Genomic DNA, 24032 nt, shown 5'->3' on the forward strand with positions numbered 1-24032 from the left:
CAGAAATTAGGGAATAATGGAGACGATGACACAATTTCGGACAGTTATCGTGAGACTTTTGGAAGCTGTAAGACTGGTTGAGTGTGAAATAGCGCATGCGTAAGGAGCAACTGCCACAAAAGCGAAAATTATCTTCACCAACCGTTAATGTTAAGTTGATTCAGGCCGTGTTGCATCAAGTAGAATAGTGGATTCAACGGGAGGGAAACTTTTAAAAAAATAAAAAAATAAATAACATAAATACATAAGTAAAAATTGCCTGAAGTATTCCGATAAATCCGCAGACGTATACTACGGCTATATAAGCAAAGGCGGAAGTAAAAGACGGATAATTATTTCGCCACGCCGATTCAGTGTGTAGCTTGAGTCGGAGCGGGTGGTTTTTCAGGAGGGAAACTTTGTCAGGTTTAACGGGATTTGAGCACGATTAATACATTTCGTTTATTTACCAGAGCCAGAGCAGCCATACTGAAAGGTAGGAGCAAGCCGCGATTAGGAAAGTCGTGAATTTTACCGTGTACGGCGATATTTTAACCACTTCAGTTTGCGCCATTTTCGCTAGTTTGAGCGTGCACAATTGTGCGCCTTTTAGCCCTGGTGTTCTTTGTCCTTATTCTTTAATAGATTAAGAGTCGGTCTATTTTGAATATTTTCCCGACGTGTTTGTCATTTCACATTCGCTGTTGCCTTTCACTTTTAAACAAATGAAGTGACCACTTCCCCTTCGTCCCAAACGATGTCCAAATCAAATGCATTTGCGCATTTTTCTGGTGCTGCATCAGGCCGTGCGAGCCGCTAACAGCGCCAGCGCCTGCTCGGATACAGTATAATTCTGGCGCACATGAGTTAGCTTGTGCCGCTAACCGGCTAGCTTGCTAACAAAATAGCTGGCCTGTTTGTGTGCACACTAAGTTCACAGCGAAAGCCCAAGTGGGCACAATTACTCAGAAGGGCTCGAAGTCAGCGGCGTTTAAATGTACCACAATTGCGAACGAGAGAGTTAAAAGTGTCGCAGGAAAACGTCTTTGACGGCTAACGGTGCGATAACTTGGCTAGCGTCCCAGACATGGCGGTTCAAACAATACTTCTCAACTCGGGACTACCGAGATGGGTTGTTAACAACAACAACAACAACAACAAACAAACAAAAAAACTGGTCAACACTTTGACTTTGATAATCCCACTTTGTCAAAGTTGGCAGATAGTGCTCGAACAACCGTCCGTTATTTTTATTTCCTTGCCGTTGGCTAGCCTCCTGTCTGCATTTGGCTCGCTGTCATCGCACCCAACGCATTGTTTCTGTTGCGGCAATTAGCGCTGGATGTTAATTCGAGCAAGTATTTAGATAAACACGCAAACACCGAAGTGTGAAGCCGCTAATTGCCCAAGATATTTATTCAGTTACTCCGGCGATGGTCACGCAGCGTGGACATTGACCGTGTTGTGACAGTAGTTGAAGGAGCGAACCATCCCTGTCGAACACTGGCAGAGAACACCTGGATTCAACCTGTTATACTTTCTAACTTTACATGAAGTCTCCTCCTTGACAGAGTGGACTACCAGAACCACATAATCACTTTAAGGAGAGCCGCCACCAGAAGCACCGGGTGCTGATCAAATTGGTCGCTGTGGATTGTTTATTGCTTTCACAGTCGACAGATAGTTGGAGGTTTAATCATAACGTTCCTATTACTTTCTTTAATGATAAGTGGGTTAATAGAGTGTGTAAACGGTAAAAACACAACCTATAAGTTTATCCTTCTTTTAACATTGTTGGATGTTGCTAACAAGCAGGCTACAACAATAGCTAAGTAAAGCAGACAAACTTAATATCACAGTTAATTTTTTTTGTATACCCTGTGTTTCTTTCTTTTTTTTTTTTTTTAAGGAATTGTTAATCAAAAACCTTTTGAAGAATCTTAATTTTAATCCTTGCTTTGTGGTTTCCCGCTCACTGTTGCCTCATACCCTGAGCAGACCTAAACTACTGGGCAACACTTTAGTATAGATATAAACACTCATTAGCAATGGGGGGGGGGATTAAATAACAATTTTTTAACTTTTAGACTTTTCAATTGCACGTTTGCTTTTGCCCTCATGTGGAGAATGAATTTTATATATTGATCATAACATTGTCTTTATTTTCAGGAGTTTTCGAAACATGTCAGGCATTGCTTTGAGTCGGCTTACCCAGGAGCGCAAGGCGTGGCGGAAGGATCATCCTTTTGTAAGTGCTACACAATATAGTCCTCACGTGTGTGTTGTCGCTGTCGTTTTATGGCACCAAGTGGTAACTGTTTGTTGTTGTTTTTTGTGCTGTTGAATCTAAGGGATTTGTCGCTGTACCAACCAAAAATACTGATGGAACACTGAACCTCATGAACTGGGAGTGTGCTATTCCTGGCAAGAAAGGGGTAAAACTGAGACACACGTGCAATCATCGGCTTCACGCTGCTGCCTGTTTCACTTGCTGTGTTGCTCTCATGGTTCTTTCCGCAGACACCGTGGGAAGGAGGGCTGTTCAAAGTGCGCATGTTGTTCAAGGATGACTACCCCTCTTCGCCCCCTAAATGTGAGTTACTTGGTCAGACGTTGGCACTTTGTGTCCTCCCAAACTGTATGAATTTTCTCATCTCTAGTTCCCTACTTGGATCTCACGATTTTATAAAATAATATTGTCATCGTCACCATGTATTGGTCTTCAGGATAGGGGTGTCATAAACCAGGAAGAGGTGTGGGTGAGGTGTCTGCCCTTTGCGATGTCGCAAAAGGCTGATCTCTGTTTTTTTGCAAAAGAAGTGAAAGATAGACTTTATCATTTCTGGGGAGCTCATAGACAGTTTTTGTTGGAAAACATTAAGGTTTCTTTCGACTGTTCACAAAACTCAGCAGCAAAGAATTTGTACCACTTTTTTTGTTTTGTTGTTCGGCTAACGAAACAAGGACAATAAAAAACGACAGTGGTAGACTAAAGCTCCACTGTCTGAGTCATTGTTCAGCAAGTATACAAGGGTTGACCAAATTTGGCACGACAGAGAAAACGCCACCGTCGTCATTCAGTTTCAGAGATGCTCCTGTTTGCCTGCCACAACAACTGTCACTGCAGCAAACCCCCAAAACTAAAACCAAAAATCTCCAGCCTCCTCCTGCGACACTAGTTGAAACCAACTTAACATCTTGGCCATTCTGTCATTTTGTCACTCACAGTAGCAGCAAAGGTTCCAAAAACAATACAACACAACGAAACAAGACTCTATTTTTCTGTTTACTTTTAGCTATTGACTGCAAGCTGCTTGCCCTTCAGTCTCTTTTGCAACAGTTTGCCTCATATTAATGGTATCACAGTTTTTTATTTTTATTTTATTTTTATTTTTAAATGGGACTTGGGAAACTTGGCCAGTTCAACCAGCCACAATTTTCACTGCATCTCAACTTGCGCGCTTGTTGACATCACCCTCGCCACCGTCTGTCAATCACTGGTCTCGCCATTCTGACACTTGTGCCACATGAGGAAATACACAACTTCATGTGACACAGTGGATCCTGAGTAGTGTGTATAGACCGGTTACATTGGCAAAAAGCACCACGTGAAAAGCAGTTGTGTTAGAAGTATGGTCACATTCTCCCACACGCTTATACTGAGAGTATTTAAATTAGAGTTGTTGTCCAGACTAATCAGGCATGTTGTGTTTCTTTTGAAACGGCAACATCATTGTCTTGACCGGCGTCATTGGACAATCTCAGGCAACAGTTCTTTCTTGCTTTGCTTCCACTGCAGACATCAGTCATCACTGTGATGACTGTGCAACTCATTGATCTGATCATGTTTTGGGTTTTGCAGGTAAATTTGAGCCTCCACTCTTTCATCCAAATGTCTACCCATCAGGCACAGTTTGCCTATCTATTTTAGAGGAGGACAAGGACTGGAGACCGGCCATCACAATAAAGCAGGTTTGGAATGCCAGTCAGATTTCACTCAGCATGTCTGTTATTTTATTTTCTTAGTCTTTTAACTTGGCTGTAATGGTTTGAAACAAAATTGCGGTTTGTTGTTTACTGTACTGTACTAAATGATAGCTTAAATTTAAGGTGTGTCGCTTATGGTGAGGTAACTAAAGTCTAAATCTACCATGTCTTAACATCTACTACCAAACAAAGGCATGTAAATCATAATGGACATTTTGATGTAGCGTTGATCAGAATCAAATATTTCAAGAGGTTTGTGCAATATTATGAGCGGCCAAGAAATAAAACAGATGCTTTGTTGCTATTGACAAACACTTGAGTAATGCGGTTGATTTCCTTCAGATCTTATTAGGTATTCAGGAACTTCTAAATGAACCAAATATCCAGGATCCCGCCCAAGCAGAGGCATACACAATCTACTGGTGAGTAACAGGCAGTGGAGTTGAGATTTGAATGGGCAAACAAACTCTTCTAAGATTGTGACCATAACTCCCTCGTGCTTTTATTTACTGTCCTCAAGAGGACTAGTCTGCAACATTTAAGTGGCTCTATTGGAATTAAAATGAATTAAAGAAATACTCTTGATTTTAATTGGACAGTCACAAAAGATGAGAATACATGCATCATTAGATCATCTCATTCAGATTTTAGATCAAACTATGCCTTGTAATCACTTGTTCTTTTCTTCTTTTTTAAAAAAAACAAAGTCACATTTTACCAATTTTGGAATGTTTTTCTCATATCACCTGCTACTGTTTCAAGTCGCTTCAGCGATGCCAGTAATTTTTTTTGAGGGGGAGTAGGAAGCGTGAATGTTTGTGAAATGATGCACTGGTAGTTCCACTTGTAAGTGACCGCCTGAGGATCCACCCCCCTATTCCTCAGCCTTCAGTCAACTAGTGGTCAATTTACTGATAACAGTCCTAGAGCTTCAATCACAGTCACGTCCAGAACGTGGTTTGCACTCTTCAGAAGACACTATTGAGCATTACTATTCCCTGGAAAGACAAATGTATTCATATTTCTTCTTTAGATTCTTTGTTGGCCGTTGTGGCACAGAATTTGTTCAGTTAAACAAAGCTTCTCTTCTCTTGCAGCCAAAACAGAGTAGAATATGAGAAAAGAGTTCGAGCACAAGCCAAAAAATTCTCCCCCTCGTAAGGGCAACGACTTGCTCCACTGCAGCTGAAGGAATGGGTTTAACAAGAATCACCTCCCCGCTCAGTCTCTCGATGAATGTGCTCCTCTCACATCAGGACTCGCTTAAAAAGACTTCTATTTAAACTCCACACATTCTGTGCCATCCATTCTCCTTTGACCTGTCATTATTGTTCTTTGTTCTTAATCGCCAGTTTGGCAAGTAACGCCGGGAGGGGACGGGTGTAGGTGCTTCAGCACCCTGGTCATTTCTTTTTAAAACAATGTCTTATGTGGTGCAAGGGACGCAGCTCGGTACCAGTTTTCTTTAACTCCATGCGAAGCTGGCTCTCATCCATGTCCAAGGAAGAAAACGTCTTTGTTTTATTTTGCTATCTCGACAGGGTCTGTTCCTTTTATTTCTCCTAATTTTTTTCCCCCATAAATGTAAAAATAGCTAATTTCATTGTCAGTATTCCAACTGCTGTATAATGAATGGCACTTTTATACTGTTGTATCTTCACTAGTGTCTCTAGATGGCTCTGTTGATCTTTTCCCAGGTTTTCTATTCGGCATGCTGTAATATACAATAGAATCTGCTGCCTTGGCTGTCTTTTTGTTATTCAGAGTGTTTGCTATGGAATAAATAAAAAAAGGCCATGACGACCGAGGCAGGTAGGACTTCTTCTGTATCAGACTTTAAGGTTATATGGTGCTTTGTTCATGTATGTGTTGGCGTAAATAAAACTTTCTACAAAACATTTTGCATTCTTTTTATTGCATAAAGATTCGTGGATATTGCGTGCAAGTCATTTTACTGTTACAGCTTATCTTTGGGAAGCTGATATGAAAGTTGCTAGCATTGTGTCCTTGAGAGTATTGCTTTAAAAGAGTTATGATTAGGCCACAACTTTCTACTTTGCACTTCAGGCTTCAGGATTTTTTTTTTTTTTTTTTGATTATCAACTGAAAGTTGTGCAATAACAATGTAAGACTTACTTGTAGCAAAATCTAAGAAATAAACATAAGATTATGAAATTTACAAAAAAAATGAACATCAGTAGAAAAAGGTTATCTACTGATGTGTTTCAGCACATTTTAAGTGAGAACTTTAGGAAATGTCCCAACCTTGTTTTTGTCTTTTTTCAAACACTGAAGAGGTCAAACAAAACAACAGTCCAAGCCCTAAGTTGAAACACCTTTTTTCTTCTGGAGTATGCAAACAGGCTTTAATGTCCTGCTTCCTGGAGATGACTCTGCAAAGCTTCTCCACTGAAGTCTGTGAAATGAGGAAATCGTTGACTGGGTATAATAAAGTAGTTTCAGGCCTGATCCTCACTGGCTCTTTCAAATTTCTCAGCTGTGTCTCCATGACTCTGGTGGAATGCACTCAGGGTGCAGTACTCGTTGCAGTACAGGGGGGCGCCCCCCGTCAAGGAATAGTACCGTGGGTCCTCTTTGTCAGGGCTCCCCAGTTGAGAGCCGAAGGTCAGATCTCCAATGGAGCCCTCTGACGGAGGAATCATGGTGCTCACGGCGTACGGGAACCCCAGGAGGCACTTGTCACAGCCTGGGTGAATTAAGTTAGTGTAGGCGCTGCCGTCTGTGAAGAGGTGGTCATATTTGGTACGGTGCTCCTCCTCCGGGACATCAGGGCACCTGTCCACTGTGTCAAATTTAAGGATTTCCTCTGCTTGCAGCACGTCTGCTGTTTTCTCATGCACCACCACCCAGCTCTGCAGAAACAGGACATCAATACAGGCATTAGTTTTGCCTGCATGGGTTCTCTCCAGGTCTTCCAGCTTCCTTCCAAGTTCTGAACACCTATAGACATCTAGATAGATGGTTGGCTGTGAAATACCATAAATTTATTGCTTCTTTAAAAGCATAAAAATCCCATTGGTAATGCAGTCTTCAAGTGAGACTGGTAATGTGATCACAGAGCCATCATTCAGCAACAGAATATATTGAATATGAAAGTGAGGAATAAAATCTGATGATCAGTTTGCCACCTGCAGCCAAATCCAAATTGCCAAAATCCAAATCCGAAACAGCTGTCCACTGTTTAAGGTAGCAACAGCACAGGATATCAGTGAGAATCACTTTGTAACGGATGGTCTGATGAATGTGGTTAGAATCAGAATCACCATCAGATTGTCATCGTTCTGATACAATGGAATTTGGAGTGCTACTCCTTTTGGTGTGTTAAATGTCTCACTGTACAGAATAGTAGCGAAAATAAACATACAGTAGAACAACATAGGGAATATCGACAAACAAAAAAATGCTATTCCAGACCTTTGTTCCCCACTAATTACAGAATTTTTAATATTAATGGTCCATATGGTTAGACTCCTATATAAGTACTAATAGTTCATAAAGGTGGAACACAATTCCTGTGTGGGTGTACTTGTATCTTCTCACAGATGAAGAGGCACCGAGCTAAACGTACCTTGAAGTCTCCCTGGCAGTCGCTGTACAGAGTGTGAAAGTAAGGCGCTGGAGTCGGTATGAAGGCAGTTTTTCTCCACCTGTCAGTGTGACGAACCATAGACAAGGTCATAGACAGTCAGTGGTAAGTTAAAAGGTGCCGGGCTGTGATTGGCTCTGGCTTTTTTCCCTTACATTTTGACATAGACGGTGCACAGGAGCAAAAGTGGTGCCAGGACACAAACAGGAACAAACACTTTGGCCAGTCCGTACATGGAGGTCAGACCTGTGCGGGAGGACATGTCAGGATGGGAAAGATCGGCTAGCTAAGAGGCTAGCTGAGTGCCGCCGTGTTGGGCTGACTCACCCTCCTCCACCAACTCTGTGCTCCAGTGAACCTCAGAGGACCAGGTGCTCCACTCTCCCCGATACATGGACTGATCAGGACCGGAGCGCACCCTGGCTGCGTACTTGGTGCCCGGAGCAAATTTTTGACTTGCCACAGAGAAGTTTGTGATGTATTTGTTGATTTCATGTAGTGTCACCTGGAGGAAATCAGAAGTTTGTCATGTAGTTAAAAGGTCATTCTAAAAGGGCAGGTATTGCTTGAAGACATCCACAATTGGAAAAGTGACATTAGGTTTTTTTTCAAACCTTGTGAGACCAATATTCAGGTCCCAATGTGCCCTCAGTCAGTGCCCTCTGTGACATCACATCTTGCTAATTACAAAGAGTTGGTTTAATGCTCTTGTCTAAGTCCACCCTCTGAAACTGTTCTGGGTTCAAACACTTTTTTAATGAAGCACTTTTTCTGGGTCTGTGTCAGCTGGCGTTGTTGAAATCTCTTTGGTCGACAACAATTAGAGTCTCACATTCTGCCCTTCTCCGGGCTGGTAGAACTGGAGCTGATAGACCAGGCGCTCAGGCAGCATGAGGTACAGGCTGTAGTTCTCATAGGTGCTCCTCCAGGTGAAGAGATGATGGCTCGAGTTGTGGCTCAGCGTGAGGCAGCAGGGAGCGTTTGGTTTGACTGGTGGACACACACACCCACGCGCGCACACACACACACACACTTCAGGGAATGTTTCTCAAGACATCGTTACATTTGGAGAATAATTTATTTTAGATGGATAATGAGGCTCCTCACTGTTTGTATCGACTTGGTAGTTCTCTATCAGCACATCACAGCGCTGAGTTGCACTGTGACAAAGTGTGATGTTATAGTTGTCCATATCGTCAAACATGTCTAGATCACCAGGCTCTGAGTTGTGTATTCTGACCGAGCAGAAGTATTCCCCGTTTGTCAGCTCTTTTAGCTTGCACACATGTGTTCTTCTGCATAAAAAGGAAAAAAGAGGGAAAAGTCTGCGTCTGCGCCAAAACTCTGGGCTGTTTTCCAGGAATATGCCTAAATCACAGGCCCTGTTTGCACTTGGTCATTTCATGCGCTTTTTTGCTGATCAGATTACGAAAAACGCATGAAATGACCAAGCGCAAATCCGTTTTGACATCCGATCGCATCGCATCGCATAAAAACGCATTCGTCACGGACGTGCGAACAGAATGCGACTTCAGTCCACATTAACGACCGCCTACTCCACCCACCTCTCCCGTGTACGTACTTGGTCGGCGCCCCACCTCCCAGCGTCGTCATAAAGTTACAAACAAGAAGCGAAAACAAATCATTTTTGTTAGACTCGTTTATTAGCATGCTAATAAATTTCATTCCGGATTAGCGTATTTTGTCAGCGGAGCAGCGGTCGCAGTTTCCCACATATGAGATTAAATGTGCGACGTTGCATCCGAAAATTTGCCAGCCACTGTTGATCCGAAAATAAAGTCGTCACCACTCTGTCCCACCAGTCGTTACTCCTCGTTCGGATCCATACGAGCTGCAGTAGAATTAAAACGAGTGACTTGATATAGTCCGCAAACAGGAAGTTGATTCTTATTCGCTGTCATGTAAAACTCGCCGTGGTTTTGCGCTTTACTGCCCCCAGTCGTTAAAAATGGAAATGACGCATGTTGCATTTGCATAGGTTCGGCAGGGGGGGGGGGGTGATGCGATCACAAATGGCACGCTCGAGACGCATGTTAATTGCTAAGTGCGAACAGATGCTGCGAGATCCGTTCTCGTGATCCAATCACCCAAAACAGTTACAAGTGACCCAGTGAAAACAGGGCCACAGAGATTCTCACTTTTCACTTGTTTCTGTGATGTTGAGCCAGTAGGAGCTGTTGCCGTCTGGGGTGGAGAGGCTGAGCGAGCAGTTGATGGTCGTCAAGTAGTCGTTCACACAGTGCAGGTTTCGCTCTGTGCCTAAAAATACACACACGAGACCCTTTATTGTGTGTCGCACAGACGATGCAGGCCAAGCGCTGCTGAAGAAACACGTCTGAAGCTTCTCATTTGGGTTGTTTTTTTTAAGTCCTTACGCTTCACACATCTAGTCCAAAAGACACTGAGGCTGACTTACATTTGTTAACTTACACAAGTTAAGTTTTTGTTGTTGATGTTCACGCCACTGGCCAGGGGAAAATCTCTTTCTACTTGAACTGCAAAGTTCTTAAAGTCTTCATAGTGGAAAATTCTTTCTATGTTCAAAATCAAGAGTTTTATAGGTGTAAAGGAATTTTAAAAAGCACTTAACATAAACTGCTGGAGCCAAGAACAATTACAGCAAATGTTTTTGTAAAATGTGATTTAAAATAGCTGAAAATGTCCCTCATTGACTCTACAATATATCAACCTTTATATCTAGCATTTTGCACTAAATAAATATCATACGCCCTTAACAATGGAGGCGGGTGGGAGTTCAGATGGGAGTTTATAAATTCTCCACCATGGACTCGCTGATGTATAGTTTAAAAATAGAAAAGAGACAGAACCTGAGACAGATCCTCCGTGCAGAAAGATGAACTTAAGCAGAAAGACGGTCAGCAGTGTCAGCCTCAGCAGGCGGGTAAGTTCCATTTCGTCAAAATGAGTGACGCTCCACTACAACGTTCAGAATGTGGACACGAGCCGCTGGCCGCCTTCACTCCCGCACTGAGCACTCTCACTGTTGCGGAGGGTAGCTTGGTTAAGACCTGTGAAAGGTTTAGGGGTGGGCCTTATCATTATCACAAGATCAAAAGTGTTTCAGAAAAAAATTGCCGCCTCTTTATTTGTCCAGTCCTGTGACCTTTAAAAACTGCTGTAGCTACCTAAACTGTGGGCTGTTTAACCACTTTGGTTTCACACCATCATTCTTTTCAGTTTGGATTATTTCACTCACAAACTCTTTTTTCCTCACCAGCCATATTCACAGGAAATTGCCTGTAGTTTCAGCTGAAATGAAGAAAATTGGCAATACATACATTGGAGTTTCTTTCCATTTGTTGTGTCGTCTTTCCCACCTGATTGGAGAAGAATCCCGAATGAATGTAATCGGGAGCAACGTCCTTTTCTTTCTCGACACAGTTACGTAATCATGTATCATTTCAGTGCTGTTGAGAATATAGAAAGGTGTTTTGTTTGAGATCTTTCTTCACTCTCCTTGTCTCCAAACAGATCAAGACATCATGCCAGTGTTGCACAATCCTTCAGCCTGACTGAAGAGAAGCTTTTCAGCAATTCATCAAAACTGTCAGCATCCTCATTTGAGATGATTTTTTTATTTGTTATTTTCAATTTGGTGTCAGAGTGACTTTTGACTTTTGATTTGTTTTTTTTCATCTTATGTCCTACAGTAGTACATGGAGCAATCGCTCTGTCTGTGACCAAATGCTGATTTTTAACTAAAGCTGAATTAAACTGAGACTTCAGTAAAGCTAAGACTTCATGTTTATGGTATTTGTTGCGGAGAAACTAAATCTAATGGAAGAAGAAAAACACACAAGAGTATTTTCATTTCAAAACCTTTATAGACTTTAAGAGCAAATCAACAGGAAACAGATAAACAACGTGTACCACACAGTGGTCAGTGTTGAGGTTTCAGTTTGAACTTTTTCTTGCTATTACTAATGTGTACCGACCTCATTTAACTTTACAACAGCTCATACGTAGGGCCTGTTTTATTTGAGGAATTATGCGACATTGTGAGAGAGCAGAAGATCAGTGGGACTGATTGGAGTGAGGTTTTGTGAGACAGTCAGTTTGTCAAGAAAACAAGTGTTGTGCAATGGCTGAAACCATGAAACGGCCATCTCTCTATTTGCAACATATTGCAATGTGTTCTATAAGACTGTTTTTTTTATTCAGTACTCCGATAACAGTCTTCCTCCAAGTGATAAAGATTTCTAGGGTGAAAGCCAGCAACTTTGGACAGGAAAACAACATGCAATCTAATCTAAGATTTGACCGGAAACATAAAGTTTTGCTGAAAGAAAAGAAAAAATAACCCCTAACCTAAATAAGTCCAAATTCTGTAATTCTGAGGAGAATGAAAAGTGCGTATACATAGACTTGTACAAGATTGTTTATTCTCAACAAAACGTGAGTTGGAGTTTCTATTCGGTCGTTTTTTCCTTTTGCTCTAAAAAGACAGAACAATGTTTTGCCAAAATTACTTTGAGCTCACTTCAATACACATGAAGAAATAAAGGCCAAGTGTGTAATATTTGCAATGATCCACTGCTGAAGAAATGAAAAACATGCATATGTTCTACAGTTACAAAATGTCACCAAATATAAGTATCTGTTTGATATGTTCAATCTCATAAACAGAGCGCTACGATAGCATAATATAATGCATTAACCATTATTCATGCGTTTGCAGTTACACTTTACTACCACTGGATGCTGCTAAATCTTACACACTGGGCCTTTAAAATACTGGCTCTACAAAACAAATTGCCATCTGTTGCCGTTAACATACGGGGCATCTACTCTTAGTCTTGTGCATATGTACACTGGCATCGGTAAGTTGAACAAACAGACCAAAGTTGTTGAAAGATTTGGTGAAGTAACTTGAGGCAACAGCGTGGGTGGGTCACTCACAGGCCAGCTTACCATCGAAGGAGGACAGGGTGATGGCAAAAGCCTGCATGGCACACAGGGGGAAGCTGTAATCCATGGAGAAGACGTCCTCGGCCACACGGCCAAACTGCATCACGATGTAATCCTCTGCAGGACACGCCAGCAGGGTGTCGGGACAACGAGAAAAGAGGCACGTCGGCACGAGGCCGTGTTAGTGTCGCTCAATCTCCAGATGTTTTCCTGCCCTGCACTGAGGAGCTGATGGATGTGCGACGTCTTACCGTTGTCTGGGTGGATGATCTGGAAGTTCTTGACTGAGGCCTGCGTGACTCTCCCGTGGAAGTTGAGGACAAACGACTGGGTCTGTTCATTCCAGCTGGGGGATTTGTTCGCCAGGGCGACCAGTTTGTTGGTGTTTTTGTTTGCGTGGCGGGCCAGCAATGTCTCCAGCTCCTACAATAAGTTGTAAAATGTTCCTATAAAACGTATTGCACATAACAAATGTGAAATTGCAATGATCCAAAAAAGTGTGACACGTACGTTCTTTGGGCAAATGGAGACTCTTTCGTCGCTCTCCAGCATACCGGGGATGATTACCGTCATCTTTCTGGGGCCCTTGAATCCCAGCACGTTTGGTTCCTGCAACACAACAACCAAACTCTATGCTGGGTCTTTTTGTGTTGCTGAGCGTGTTTGGTGCTGGAGGTTATTTTGGACTCACATAACAAACGGCCGCCAGCTCTTGCCGCAATGACTCGCACTCTTTGACAAATGGTTTCTTCTCCGGGTTTTCACCTCCGTCATAAACTGTGAACTTTGTGCCTAGAACGTTGGACCTGAAAAAAAGACAACCGACAAAATCAAACCGTTGAGGATATCAGAGTGGTGACATGCATTTTAAAGTCTTTAACATCATAACAAATTTATGGGGGGGGGGTCACATGATTCACCATCCAGAAAACTATACTGTACATATCCAGAAAAATATCTTATTTAGCCATCTGCAAACAGCCTTTTAGGATAGTGGTGTCCGTGCCCTCTGTGACATCACAAAAGGATGATGTTGCTTATAGCACAAACATTCCTTTTCTCATTTTTCTCATTCCTGGATTAACTGCCTGACTGGAGACACCTTATTGATAAACAACACTGCCATGGGTATAGCATATGGGTCCTTTAAATGTAAAATGAGATGAAACTTAGGACATTGCGCACTGAAAACACAATGTTATGATTTGTCTCTTCTTGTTGTTAGAGACTTGTTTATTTTAGCCCGCACTGTTTGGTTTACACCATGGTTTTGTCACAGATTTGCAGAAGTTGTCATTTTGTAGAAATCTGAATTAGCAACGCTTGCAGTCAGATATCACACAAAGTGACATAGAACAGGAATACAATACAGAAAGAATGAAAAATGATTACATATATATATATATATATACACAATCACACGTTTGAAATAGAAATGACTGTACCTTAGTTTTCCTATGTAGCAATTAGTGTCTTTGGACAGATTGGTGGGGTCAGTGGAGATGAGATAGTTGGATGTTTTGCATTTCTTCCTTTTTCTACCGGCCATCAGAAACACCTTGGTTTGTATAGCCAGAAAAAAAAAAACTACTGTAAAAAGGGATTCAAAGGGACAAAGGGATCTGCAATCAGCGTGCGGTAAGACAGGAGGCTCCCACCCTCTTGCCGTCCTCCTTCTCCAGGTGCAGGTAGTAAGTGGGGTACATGCCTTTCTCCATGCCCCTGCGGTCCCTGGTCACCCGGCACTGGATGGTCATGTCCCTGGGAGCAGGACGCAGGGCAAACTTCTTCAGGTCCTCCACACAAATTTGGGACGATAACTGAAACAGGTGAGAGGGAGAATGAATTCATCACCTGATGCACTTTCTGATGTGCCACCTGTGACAAATCAAAGTGCGCTGAGATGAGAAGAAAGTCAGTCAGGCCTCACTCTTTCAATGGATTCGCTGCTGGAGGAGGAGCCCTCCCTGAAGTTGGAGTTCAGTGACGCCAGATTCGGTGTGTTTTTCTCTTCTTTTTTTGTCTTTCTATCCTTTTTCGTCTTCTCCTGCAGCTCCTCATCTTTGCTTTCGTCACTTATTTGGCACCTGGCTGCAGAGGCGACCGGTGGGACATTGGTTTAACAAAAGTCAAAGCTCTGCCGAAACAGTGTTGACTCGGGTTATGGCTCACTTGTGTCAAGTTGTTTTCTCCTCTTGGGTGACTGGGGGAGGGGCCGGCTGGACACGTCTTCCTCTTCGTTGTCACTTTCCTTTCCTTTATTCTTCTTTGGGCCATCCGCCTCCGTCTCCAGGGCTGAATTTTCTGTTAGGTTCTTCTCTGCGATAGACAAGACAGAGAAAAAAATGATGCTTGGAAGACACTCGTGCAACAAATTGAAGCGTCTCTAAACTATGTTTTAATGTGATCTGAAGAGTGAGAGTTACTTTTGCGCTCTTGTTTGGAAGCCTTGTTAGCCTTTGGTGGCTCCTCTGATTCTTTCACTTTGTCTTTCTTCTTCGTCTTTTTCTCCTTTCTCTCCTTGTTTCTCTCTTCCTTTGTCTCCTTTCCATTGTTCTCGTCCGCATCTGCAAAATAGCAGTGACTTGATGACGGCTCGTAAAACTGTCACACTGCAACTCACGGGCTCTGCTTTATGCAACCTCACCCTTGTTTTTTTCCCCTTCTTTCTTTATCTCCTTTTCCCCCTCCGCCTGGGGATCCATCTCCAGCTCACACTTGCCGTCAGGATCTCCCTCAACCTCCCAGTACATCTTCTTGGGAGTTACGAGCTTCTCTGCAGGGATGTCATCCATTGGTGCGTTCACTACCGTGCCACCTTCACCGAGGGTGATCTCGTCCAGCGGGTTGTCGTGGGCATGCTCAACTTGGTCTACAAGTTCAAAACAAATTATTTCACATGATTAATTTTTATTTTAAAGGCCAGAGTGCGTAAGATTTAGCATCACCCATAGGTAAGCTATCTTATTACGTTTTAAACGTTTTTAAACGTTACACATTGGGCTTTTAAGGAACTGAATTTCGTTCATCTCTATTGCATGAAATAGGCAGATTTTATGATACTTGCCACTCAGGGACGTGTTACTCAGGGACTGACTGATCAGCAGAGGAGTTTCATCAGAATGTGCAGCTCTTGGCTTCCGGTTCTTCTTCTTTTGTCGTGCGTCTTGGTTGGCCACCACCATTTGAGAGTCTGTCCTCTTCTTTTGCTGCTTTTTCATCAAAAGCGACCGCTGTGGAACGATCACAGCAATGTTAAGAGCTCTCACACTGTCGGCCTTAATGTACATAAGGACAATAGGCTACATCTAAAGATGCTGTTTCGCTCTCTGTGATTCCTGTAAATTATCAATACAGGATGTGTGTTCAATTGCAACACACTTCATTGCTGTCCATACCAACAACCAGGAGTTACCATTTATATAATTTTTCTGATCTTTTTGGGTAAGATATTTATATAGACATGATCTAGATCAGAGGTGGGCAACTATTTTTGCAACGGGCCACATGACAGACCTGAATCGTGTCAGAGGGCCACGCAGGTTTTGTTGACGGGGGGTGGGGGTTGGGGTTTGGGGGGTTGCTGGTGGGAATTTGTGCTAACGTCCCGGCAAAGTTATGTTAGGGTGAGAGGGGGTGGGGTGTGTGTGTGTGTGGGGGGGGTGCTTTGCCCAGGTCTGATGTAGATGGTAGCCAGACCTTTCTATAATCTTGAGTAAAGTGTCTCCATGTGATTCTGACACATGGGCACCGCGCAAGACCTCAGTTAAGCTTTTATTTCCAAGCCAATCCTGACTTCAGTCACATACCAACCACTTCAACAAAGATGTACGCTCTTGTCTCTGCTAATTAATAGTTAGAATTATAATGTTCTTGCATGGTTTTGATTAAAGAAAAAATCATGGAAAAACATCCCACATAAATCTATATAAGTGCAAATTGTAAAAACAAACAATATTTTGGCCTGGAAATATATCAAGGTTAATCAATGGCTACATCGCACCTAATATATCTAATACACAAACAAGAATTGATTGAATTGATGATGGATTTACCTGATTATCCAGCTTCTGTTGTCTTAAATCTGGCTCCTCCATGCTTTAAAGGGAACTGCTATTTACAATGTAGCAAGCAGAGAACCGGGGCGACTTCAAGATAGGCAGAAGGGTTCCAGCATTGGAGACAATCGCATGCAATGTTTTCAACATGGAAGCGGCTGCCCCAACTGACTGTGTGTCCACCTGCATGTAGCAGAAGGCAAAGTAGATTAAGGGAGGATAATGTTCTTAAACTGCACTGCACACAGTTCAGCCAGTGTGGACAGCCAGTCTGGAAGGCACGGCCAGCTTTACTGCAAGCGCTCTGTTGGAGACGCTGAAGCTGTTTGCTGTTGTCGCGGTTAATGTGAACGTGGAGCCAACAGAGAGGTCGTGGCCTGATCCTGTTATTTATTCTGAACCGGCTGTCAGCATCTCTTACCGTTCCGTTTAAACAAGCCAAAAAGGGAAGAAGAAGAAGAATGGAGGCAGACTTCACAGTTTTACCAGAAAGCTTTCGAGTAGCACACGTTGCAACAAGCAGACACACCCTGATTTGCCCTTATGTCGCCATGGATACTGTCACACACAAACAAAGCAGACTGGCCTTAGTTTGTCATTGCAGCTGTAGCACTTTTATTTATCTCTACTGTTCAACTCCTATTTAAATGTTCGGCTACTTTATAATAATCAATTTTCTATACTGTCTAAAAACATCACTGGTGTATTTGACTTGTACCCACCCCCACAAACAAAAAAACGTTATTTAAGCAGAGCTTTAATGAACTTGCCTGCTTATTATATTATATTATAGTGCCGCCCGGTGACAGCTAGTATAGGCTCAGGCTAACCCCCACAACCCTGAGTGCAGGAGAAAGCTGGTATGGTTTGAATATTGTATAATATTCAGTGTATTCTTACCATGTTGGTGGGCAAGAACCTGCTGATGCTTGACTCAGGCACACCTTCAGTGTGGTGAGCCAGGTGTCAGGTGGCTAATGATTCCAGTTTAGCGGTCAAGGGTAGGACAGGAAGAGGTCTGGTTATATTATGGAGACTTAGTTTCCTACCCAAAAAGGCAACACATTAGAAGACATGTAAATCATATTTGGGGGATAAAAGTGATATTAAATTAGCTTCAGCAATAGAATAGCTCTAGGATAGAAAAAAAAAAAAGATCACTGAATGATAGGTTGCAGGTACAAGTACACAACACAGTACTTCATGGGACTAGTGTTTGTACAGGTTGTCTATTAAGTATTTACCTGCACTAGTGTCATAAAATGCTTCTAAATTAATTGTCTTTTAATCCCACATTAAAGTCCATAAGAGGTTTTGTGCGTCGAAGGGTATGATTCATTCTAAGTAATTAAACAGATCAAATTGGATTCTCTTGCGTGGAGCCTGAAATCCGTAAAGTTAACTCAACCGGTCTTACTCAGTTGGGAAAAGATCTGAGTGAAAATTGCTGCCGTCTTGAACAAGTGCTCGCGTTTTCTTTCATCAGGTGCCCATTTCACTGTAGTAAAGGAAGTGGCAGAAAGGCGTCAAAACCGTGCGTGAGAGACGAGGTGTGTGGTCACGCACGTGCAGTTATCGCAATAGGAGCCCGTGCTCGCCGAACGTGTAGGCGGCACGTTACCATGGAGACGCGGCTGGTTTGTCGCCGTGTCGCTTGAGTTTCGTGACAAGATTGCTGCGCGTGATGATTGCTGCGCGTGATAAATAGTAGCGCCAGATATATAATGGTATTTCATAGCTCTATAGTTTTTTTTTTGTTTGTTTTTTAAAAAATCCAGTTGAGGATTAAAGAATGGATTCAAAACTGGAGGTAAGCTCAAATGTTGTGACTGTAAAAGTTGCGTCAGCCTTCACAGTAAATATGCTGCTATTGTTGTTTTCTGCGATACTTAGGTGTACATCGTCCCAAAAGAGAAAGTGCTTCTATGGTAACCTTTCCAACACACTTTATTATTTTATTTTATTTTTATTTTTTGCGTTCTATCGCTTGCTTTCTTGTTAACCTCATACGACCAAATCTGTCTAAAAAATGTCTGCAGGGCTGATGTGAGTCACCAAGACATGGAGGAGATCAACAGTTTGCAGTCCGTTCAGGATCTGGAGAGGTGTCAGCATTTTTTTTATTTTTTTTATTTTTTGTCATTATTTAAACAAGTAACAACATGCACTGCTTACATGTGTCAAACCTTGCCTTCTCTGTTACAGGGTTTTATGCAGAGTATTTGGAATTGAACTTTCTGACCACAAATGGGCCATTTTGCTGGAGCTGTACTTGCAGACTGTGTTTTTTTGCAGAGCACAAATGTTCAAAAGTGAGCAAACTTCAGCTCTCCTGTCCATAATTAAATCCATCCATGAGGCCAACATTGGTAAGCAGAGTTACTGCAGAGACCTCTGTGGTTCGAGATGAAACAAGCTTTTTATGTAAATAAAACAATTACAAAAACACTTTGATTGCAGGAACCCCACTCAACAACATAGAACAGTGTTTCCAATACTGCAAAGAGCTACTTCTCTGCCACTCAGTCAGGGTCTGTACAACAATCCCAGGCCTTTTTGGTTTGCATCGCTGCATTTTGATGAACGTCAGCTGATGTTTGACTGCCTTCCCTCCGCAGAGACCTCCGTTTAGCATCAGCCTCTTTAGCTCTGAGGAGGTGAATTCCATCTTGAAGTACATCAACAGCAACTACATTAGACACTACAAACTCTACAAGTATTTTTTCACTCCACTGGTGCGTGTTACCAATTTGTTGCATTGCAAAATCCTTCCAAGCGAGTCCGTATGGAATAAAATAATTTTGTAAGGCAGTGCAAATCCCACTGTGTGTTTGTGTGTGTCTAATTGCAGGTCAAACTTGATATGTCACTGACGTACCACAGTGCCAGTGAACAAAATGAGGAGAACCCCGAGGAAGATCCTGCTTAAAGTGTTGAAAAGTAAAACTGAGTAAGACCTATTTAAAATGTATACAGCGGCTCATGACCAATGGAAGAATATTTGTAAATGTGATGAGACAAAAAGATGTTTAATATGAAGAGACAAAAAAGAAATGGTAAAACATCACATGATAAAATGGTATCTATTAAAAAAACATTTATATTGTAAGTACTAACTGCTGTTCTGAAACACTGAGTTTGTTTACAGGCCAGAGACACACATTAGCATTAGAATACAGTTTTAAGAGGACTTTCCAGAACTAAGTCAAGAAACAATGAATCATTTTTTTGTAACCCTTTCTTTTTCAGATCTCAAAAACGGGAGGAATGAGTAAGAGAGCGGTCTCAGAGGAGATGATGCTGGTGTCTGGCCAGCTTCATCATCAACACATTTTAGACAGAAGAGGAATTTCACAAGGATGCAGAATGTATGTGTTTTAGAATGAGCACACACAAGCCAGTTTAAACACAGTCATAACTTTAATTGTCAATAAAGGTATTTTTTTTATTTCCATACAGTAGCATCTGTATTTGCATTGATTGGTACTACTGACAGTACATATCCACTTTTTGTTAAAGTGCTACATATTTAAATGAGGAATAGCCTGAGAGGTGTTGGTTAGTTTTATAAAAGGACCACAGGTCTTTGCAGTTAGTATGAGCATGATTCTGCACTGAGGAATGTGTACATGTGTCACTGCGTATGAACACTCTATGGTACTGATCTGCAACTTTTGTAAATGTGAGCATGTTCAAAGAAAATGATTCACAGTGCTTCAATGTTCCCTTGAGCCACACAGTGTTAAAGAAAACAAACACATTTCCTCGGTTATAACAGTTATCAAGTAAAACCCCAAAATATACATAATCTGTATACTGCATGTGGCGTGTCTTCATCAAATGATTGTGCGACGTCTTCTCTACGGTTTCTAGCGACTGGCCCTGCAAACATGATGACCTGGCAAGCGTTGCACAGATGTGAATCGGGGCAGATAAGGAACGCTGGGCTGGGACTTCTTATCCTTCACATGCAGAGCCACAGCACGAAAGGAAGCACACACACACAATCACGGTCCCCAAATCCATTGTTTTTAAAACTAGACGCAGAGACGCAAGACAAATTCTGACGTGACGAACATGCAAATGTTTAAATTAAAAAAACAAACCAAAAAAAAAATCAACGTGGTTAGGAATGAGGTGGATTCTTTATGTTTCAAAGTCCTCCAGGTCCAGCAGCATTATCTTAGCTGTGTTTTGAAAGAGGGCGGCCCGGTTCTGCTGCTCCCCTTTCTTCACCCAGTGGCCGTAGATGCGGAAGGCGCAGCCGTCTATTAGTTTGCGGACACCGCGGAGGGAATACGGGTCTCTGGCCAGCACCTCCCGCGTCAGTGGTCGCACCCGTCGATAACGGCCGTATATCCTGATGCAGGCGAGCACACTGACTATCAGCACCTGAGGAGAGAAAGCAGGAGAGAATGTTATCAATTCAAATGTTAAAAGGTTTCATTCACTTAACTAATAATGTTTCTCAAGCTTGTCAGTGAATTTGTAGTTGTAGCAAAAAAGTGGAAGATTAAAAATAAAATAAAAAAATAAAACAAAAATTCAGTTTTGATGTTTTTAAGGCACACTGTAAACGGGGAGCTAAATTTGCTGATTTCTGATGATTTGTAGAGTTTTTGGCTAATCAATAATGCACATTTGTAGCAATGAAGCCCAGAATGGAAAGCCCAAATTGAATTTATTATAAGTTCTTTAAAAATAAGCTGCCAATAGAAATAACAAAACCCCTCAAACTCACCCTGAATGTCTTCCTGGGACTGAAGAGTCGCGTGTTCTCTTTCTGGTACACCCTGAAGAAGGGATGTGCTAAGGCCTGTTCGGCAGTCAAACGGACTGCTGGGTCCACCACCAGCAGCCTGGATATCTGCAAAACAAAGCAGTGACACAGTGCACTCGTTTTCTACTACAGAAGCTGCCTTTCACTTCATAGTTATATCCAAATGAACATGAGTTCTCACCAGGTCTTTCACAGTGTCAGACCTGTCATCCCACTCAGGGGAGCTGAACTGATAGCGGCCTTCCATAATCATCCTCAGCATCAGCATCTGTTTCCGATGCCAGAACGGCGGCGAACCGGCCAGCAAGGTGAAAAGGATCACTCCGCATGCCCATCTTCAAAAAACACAAATCAAGGTAATTAAACTAAAACTTTGAAGAGCAATTCAAAGCAATATAAGGATGTAAATTTGCTGCTGGACAGAAAGACTTACAGATCCACTTCTTTGCCATAGCCAGGGTGCATTTCATCCATGGAACATTTCAGTATTTCAGGTGCCAAATAGCCCGGTGTCCCACAAAGCTCTAATTAAAACAAATAAAGAAAAACAGTTTTACAGTGTAATGAATAAAAAAAACAAACATCGAAATGTATAACTGAGATGGAATTTTTCTTGGTAATTCTGTTTTACCTCTGAGTTTCTCCCCAGGCTGGAGTTGCACTGAGAAACCAAAGTCAGACAGTTTAATGTGACCCTGATCATCCAGGAGGATATTCTCAGGCTTGAGGTCTCTGTGCACAATGTTTAGAGAGTGGAGGTACTGCACAGCCTCCATCAGAGCTCGCATAATACTCCTGTAAGACAGCAGAGGTTTAACAAAATGCTTTTATCCAAGTATGACCTGTTTTTTTCCGACAGCTACTGAGCACGTTGACAAGCAATATTCTCATGTGAACGTTATTCTGATGAAGACAATACAAAGCAGACAGAACTTAATTCTCACCTTAGCCAGACTGAAGACATAATTATATTGTCCTTGGCAGAACATGTAAAGGTGCTCAATGACTTCACTTTGTAGCACAGAGGTGCATGGATTATCTGACGCGTCACACTGCCATCTCATTTTGTTAGAAAATGCTTTCATTTTGTTTTCATCATGTGTCTTTTGAGGCCTTCATGTTACTTATACAGAAATATTTCTGCATCTGTACCTTTTGGCTTTTTGTTCACGTTATTCTGGTTATTTGAAACTTCAAATGTTACAACATCAATTCAAGTTGGAAGATTCATTTATTGCACCACAATAACTAAGTTTTAAAATATGAGTTTCACTGTTGATATGTACAGACACAGGAATAAACAGTTAACAGGACCAAGCACATTTCATTCCATTACAGACAGTGGCGATGGTCATTATTATCAAATGTTTCTAATTTAAATTGTGTGTTAATGTGTGAACTCACCTGGTTTCCTTCTCAGTCAGAGTAACCTTTTCTGTAAGGTAGTCAAACAGCTCTCCTCTCCTCATCCTGTGGGTAAAAAAGATTATTGTCCTATTTTAACACCAGACCAATTCAATATCCCACTGTGAATAGCTATGTCAATAATATTGCAAAGTAATTATTTGCTAGAATACTCACAGATCAAACACCAGAAATATAAAAGTTGTAGACTCATAAGAATCGATTAGCGTGACTGAAATAGAACAACACACCATGGGTTTAGTACTTTTGAGTGACACTGAAGAGAAAAACAAGAGGTTTGCCGGCATGAATGAGAAACATCCAACATACTGATTGAGGGGTGTCCTTTCACCATATTGAGAACATGGATTTCCTTCAGCGTTGAGGTTTTCACCTCCTCCAGCTGTTGCTCTGTCATCTTCTCTGCCGTGATCTCAATAATCTTCACAGCCAGCTCCTGACCTGTGTGTCTGTGAACACACCTGCGCACCACACTACTCACACCCCTAAAACACAATCAAATTGTTATTTTGATTATCACCCAATAAATATGAGACTATATTTGAGACCTTCAATGGACCTACCTGCCAATCACCTCTTTAGGGTCATATTTCTGGTAAAACTCCTTAGCTCCAACCCATTCAGGCAATTCATCCCCAACAACAATATCCTTAGTCATGCTGGCAGCGTATAAATCTATAAAACAACAACAACAACAACAACAACAACAATTTTGTGAGGATACAGAATATTTATTGACACTGCTAGCCCATCCGGCGGCCAGGAAGTGTCTGGTTTAGTCGTGACGTTGAATGCACTTTAACAGAAAGGATCTTCTTTGAAACATGAACATACTCTTCTAACCCTGCTGTCCAAAAATATACCATTCGCCCATTATGGCAGTCAGCATTGTCTCCCATTTTAGAGCAATGCCGCAGCAGGTTCACTGACCGTACAGGAAGCTACTCACCATGTATGCAATCAAACGCGAAAAAGTCGGCGAGTATGGAATCAGGACAGCACGAACTCCATCACGGGCTATCTGGTCGTCAAGAGTGTGTGCGATAAAGCTAGATAACGGACTATATATCTTGTAGAAAGCCACTAACTTCCACCCGAACACTGTTTACATTCTGGTCACATTCCTCGGAAACCGTTTGGAGCTTGTTGTGACAGACTGTGCTCGTACTGCCCCCAAGAGGGCGGAGTGCGTTGCGTCATGTCTTGTAGTTTTGTTTGGTCTTTTAATAGTCTCATCTAATCAAGG

General features: G+C 42.1%; 4 protein-coding genes and 1 long non-coding RNA gene across 6 annotated transcripts; 2 read left to right on the forward strand and 3 right to left on the reverse strand.

Annotated features, from left to right (window-relative positions):
* The first annotated feature begins 316 nt into the window (after nucleotides 1-316).
* On the forward strand, nucleotides 317-5864 carry ube2ib (ubiquitin-conjugating enzyme E2Ib). Its single transcript, XM_076034503.1, has 7 exons — nucleotides 317-475; nucleotides 2149-2227; nucleotides 2331-2414; nucleotides 2500-2572; nucleotides 3842-3951; nucleotides 4309-4388; nucleotides 5064-5864. The coding sequence occupies exons 2-7, from the start codon at nucleotides 2162-2164 to the stop codon at nucleotides 5125-5127; spliced, it is 477 nt and encodes a 158-aa protein (XP_075890618.1). The 5' UTR covers nucleotides 317-475; nucleotides 2149-2161; the 3' UTR covers nucleotides 5128-5864.
* Nucleotides 5687-16620, reverse strand: LOC142894313 (uncharacterized). Its single transcript, XM_076035578.1, has 19 exons — nucleotides 16579-16620; nucleotides 15591-15756; nucleotides 15171-15395; nucleotides 14950-15090; nucleotides 14696-14842; nucleotides 14454-14614; nucleotides 14182-14343; nucleotides 13969-14081; nucleotides 13215-13329; nucleotides 13034-13132; nucleotides 12775-12946; nucleotides 12527-12640; nucleotides 9733-9853; nucleotides 8681-8868; nucleotides 8406-8563; nucleotides 7901-8078; nucleotides 7729-7819; nucleotides 7556-7634; nucleotides 5687-6839 (listed from the first exon to the last, which is right to left on the reverse strand). The coding sequence occupies exons 1-19, from the start codon at nucleotides 16618-16620 to the stop codon at nucleotides 6426-6428; spliced, it is 2886 nt and encodes a 961-aa protein (XP_075891693.1). The 3' UTR covers nucleotides 5687-6425.
* LOC142893688 (uncharacterized) lies at nucleotides 16618-17817 on the reverse strand. The gene is made up of 3 exons (XR_012927733.1): nucleotides 17482-17817; nucleotides 17003-17139; nucleotides 16618-16764 (listed from the first exon to the last, which is right to left on the reverse strand). It is a non-coding gene; the product is annotated as an uncharacterized LOC142893688 (long non-coding RNA).
* A 152-nt stretch (nucleotides 17818-17969) lies between these two features.
* Nucleotides 17970-20333, forward strand: cfap119 (cilia and flagella associated protein 119). 2 transcript variants are annotated; one of them, XM_076034500.1, is made up of 8 exons: nucleotides 17970-18391; nucleotides 18475-18509; nucleotides 18621-18686; nucleotides 18787-18950; nucleotides 19042-19112; nucleotides 19200-19316; nucleotides 19433-19521; nucleotides 19831-20333. In XM_076034500.1, the coding sequence occupies exons 1-7, from the start codon at nucleotides 18374-18376 to the stop codon at nucleotides 19508-19510; spliced, it is 549 nt and encodes a 182-aa protein (XP_075890615.1). In that variant the 5' UTR covers nucleotides 17970-18373; the 3' UTR covers nucleotides 19511-19521; nucleotides 19831-20333. The 2 variants fall into 2 exon arrangements, with proteins under 2 accessions (XP_075890615.1, XP_075890616.1); XM_076034501.1 differs by lacking the exons at nucleotides 18475-18509; nucleotides 19831-20333 and having other exon boundaries at nucleotides 17972-18391; nucleotides 19433-19642.
* Nucleotides 19983-23957, reverse strand: phkg2 (phosphorylase kinase, gamma 2 (testis)). Its single transcript, XM_076034499.1, has 10 exons — nucleotides 23736-23957; nucleotides 23350-23461; nucleotides 23096-23271; nucleotides 22943-22997; nucleotides 22766-22831; nucleotides 21993-22156; nucleotides 21795-21885; nucleotides 21543-21696; nucleotides 21323-21448; nucleotides 19983-20973 (listed from the first exon to the last, which is right to left on the reverse strand). Exons 2-10 carry the CDS (start codon nucleotides 23442-23444, stop codon nucleotides 20728-20730), a joined length of 1173 nt encoding a protein of 390 aa, XP_075890614.1. The 5' UTR covers nucleotides 23445-23461; nucleotides 23736-23957; the 3' UTR covers nucleotides 19983-20727.
* Nucleotides 23958-24032: the final 75 nt, after the last annotated feature.

This window comes from Nelusetta ayraudi, unplaced genomic scaffold (assembly GCF_046127955.1).
Source record: "Nelusetta ayraudi isolate G7.1 ecotype Tasmania unplaced genomic scaffold, CSIRO-AGI_Nayr_v1 ptg000042l, whole genome shotgun sequence".
Classification (NCBI taxonomy): domain Eukaryota; kingdom Metazoa; phylum Chordata; class Actinopteri; order Tetraodontiformes; family Monacanthidae; genus Nelusetta; species Nelusetta ayraudi.

What these genes read in the sequence shown, in the direction of transcription:
- ube2ib (XM_076034503.1), top strand. Translation starts at nt 2,162, where the DNA reads ATGTCAGGCATTGCTTTGAGTCGGCTTACCCAGGAGCGCAAGGCGTGG. An exon ending in CTATTCCTGGCAAGAAAGGG is followed by an intron (nt 2,415 to 2,499) that starts GTAAAACTGAGA and finishes TTCTTTCCGCAG; the next exon opens with ACACCGTGGGAAGGAGGGCT. An exon ending in CCCCTCTTCGCCCCCTAAAT is followed by an intron (nt 2,573 to 3,841) that starts GTGAGTTACTTG and finishes TGGGTTTTGCAG; the next exon opens with GTAAATTTGAGCCTCCACTC.
- LOC142894313 (XM_076035578.1), bottom strand. Translation starts at nt 16,620, where the DNA reads ATGGAGGAGCCAGATTTAAGACAACAGAAGCTGGATAATCAG. An exon ending in GCAGCGAATCCATTGAAAGA is followed by an intron (nt 14,344 to 14,453) that starts GTGAGGCCTGAC and finishes CACCTGTTTCAG; the next exon opens with TTATCGTCCCAAATTTGTGT. An exon ending in AGCTGGCGGCCGTTTGTTAT is followed by an intron (nt 13,133 to 13,214) that starts GTGAGTCCAAAA and finishes GTTGTGTTGCAG; the next exon opens with GAACCAAACGTGCTGGGATT.
- cfap119 (XM_076034500.1), top strand. An exon ending in TCCGTTCAGGATCTGGAGAG is followed by an intron (nt 18,687 to 18,786) that starts GTGTCAGCATTT and finishes TCTCTGTTACAG; the next exon opens with GGTTTTATGCAGAGTATTTG. An exon ending in CATCCATGAGGCCAACATTG is followed by an intron (nt 18,951 to 19,041) that starts GTAAGCAGAGTT and finishes CTTTGATTGCAG; the next exon opens with GAACCCCACTCAACAACATA.
- phkg2 (XM_076034499.1), bottom strand. Translation starts at nt 23,444, where the DNA reads ATGACTAAGGATATTGTTGTTGGGGATGAATTGCCTGAATGGGTTGGA. An exon ending in CCTAAAGAGGTGATTGGCAG is followed by an intron (nt 23,272 to 23,349) that starts GTAGGTCCATTG and finishes ATTGTGTTTTAG; the next exon opens with GGGTGTGAGTAGTGTGGTGC. An exon ending in GAAAGGACACCCCTCAATCA is followed by an intron (nt 22,998 to 23,095) that starts GTATGTTGGATG and finishes GTTCTATTTCAG; the next exon opens with TCACGCTAATCGATTCTTAT.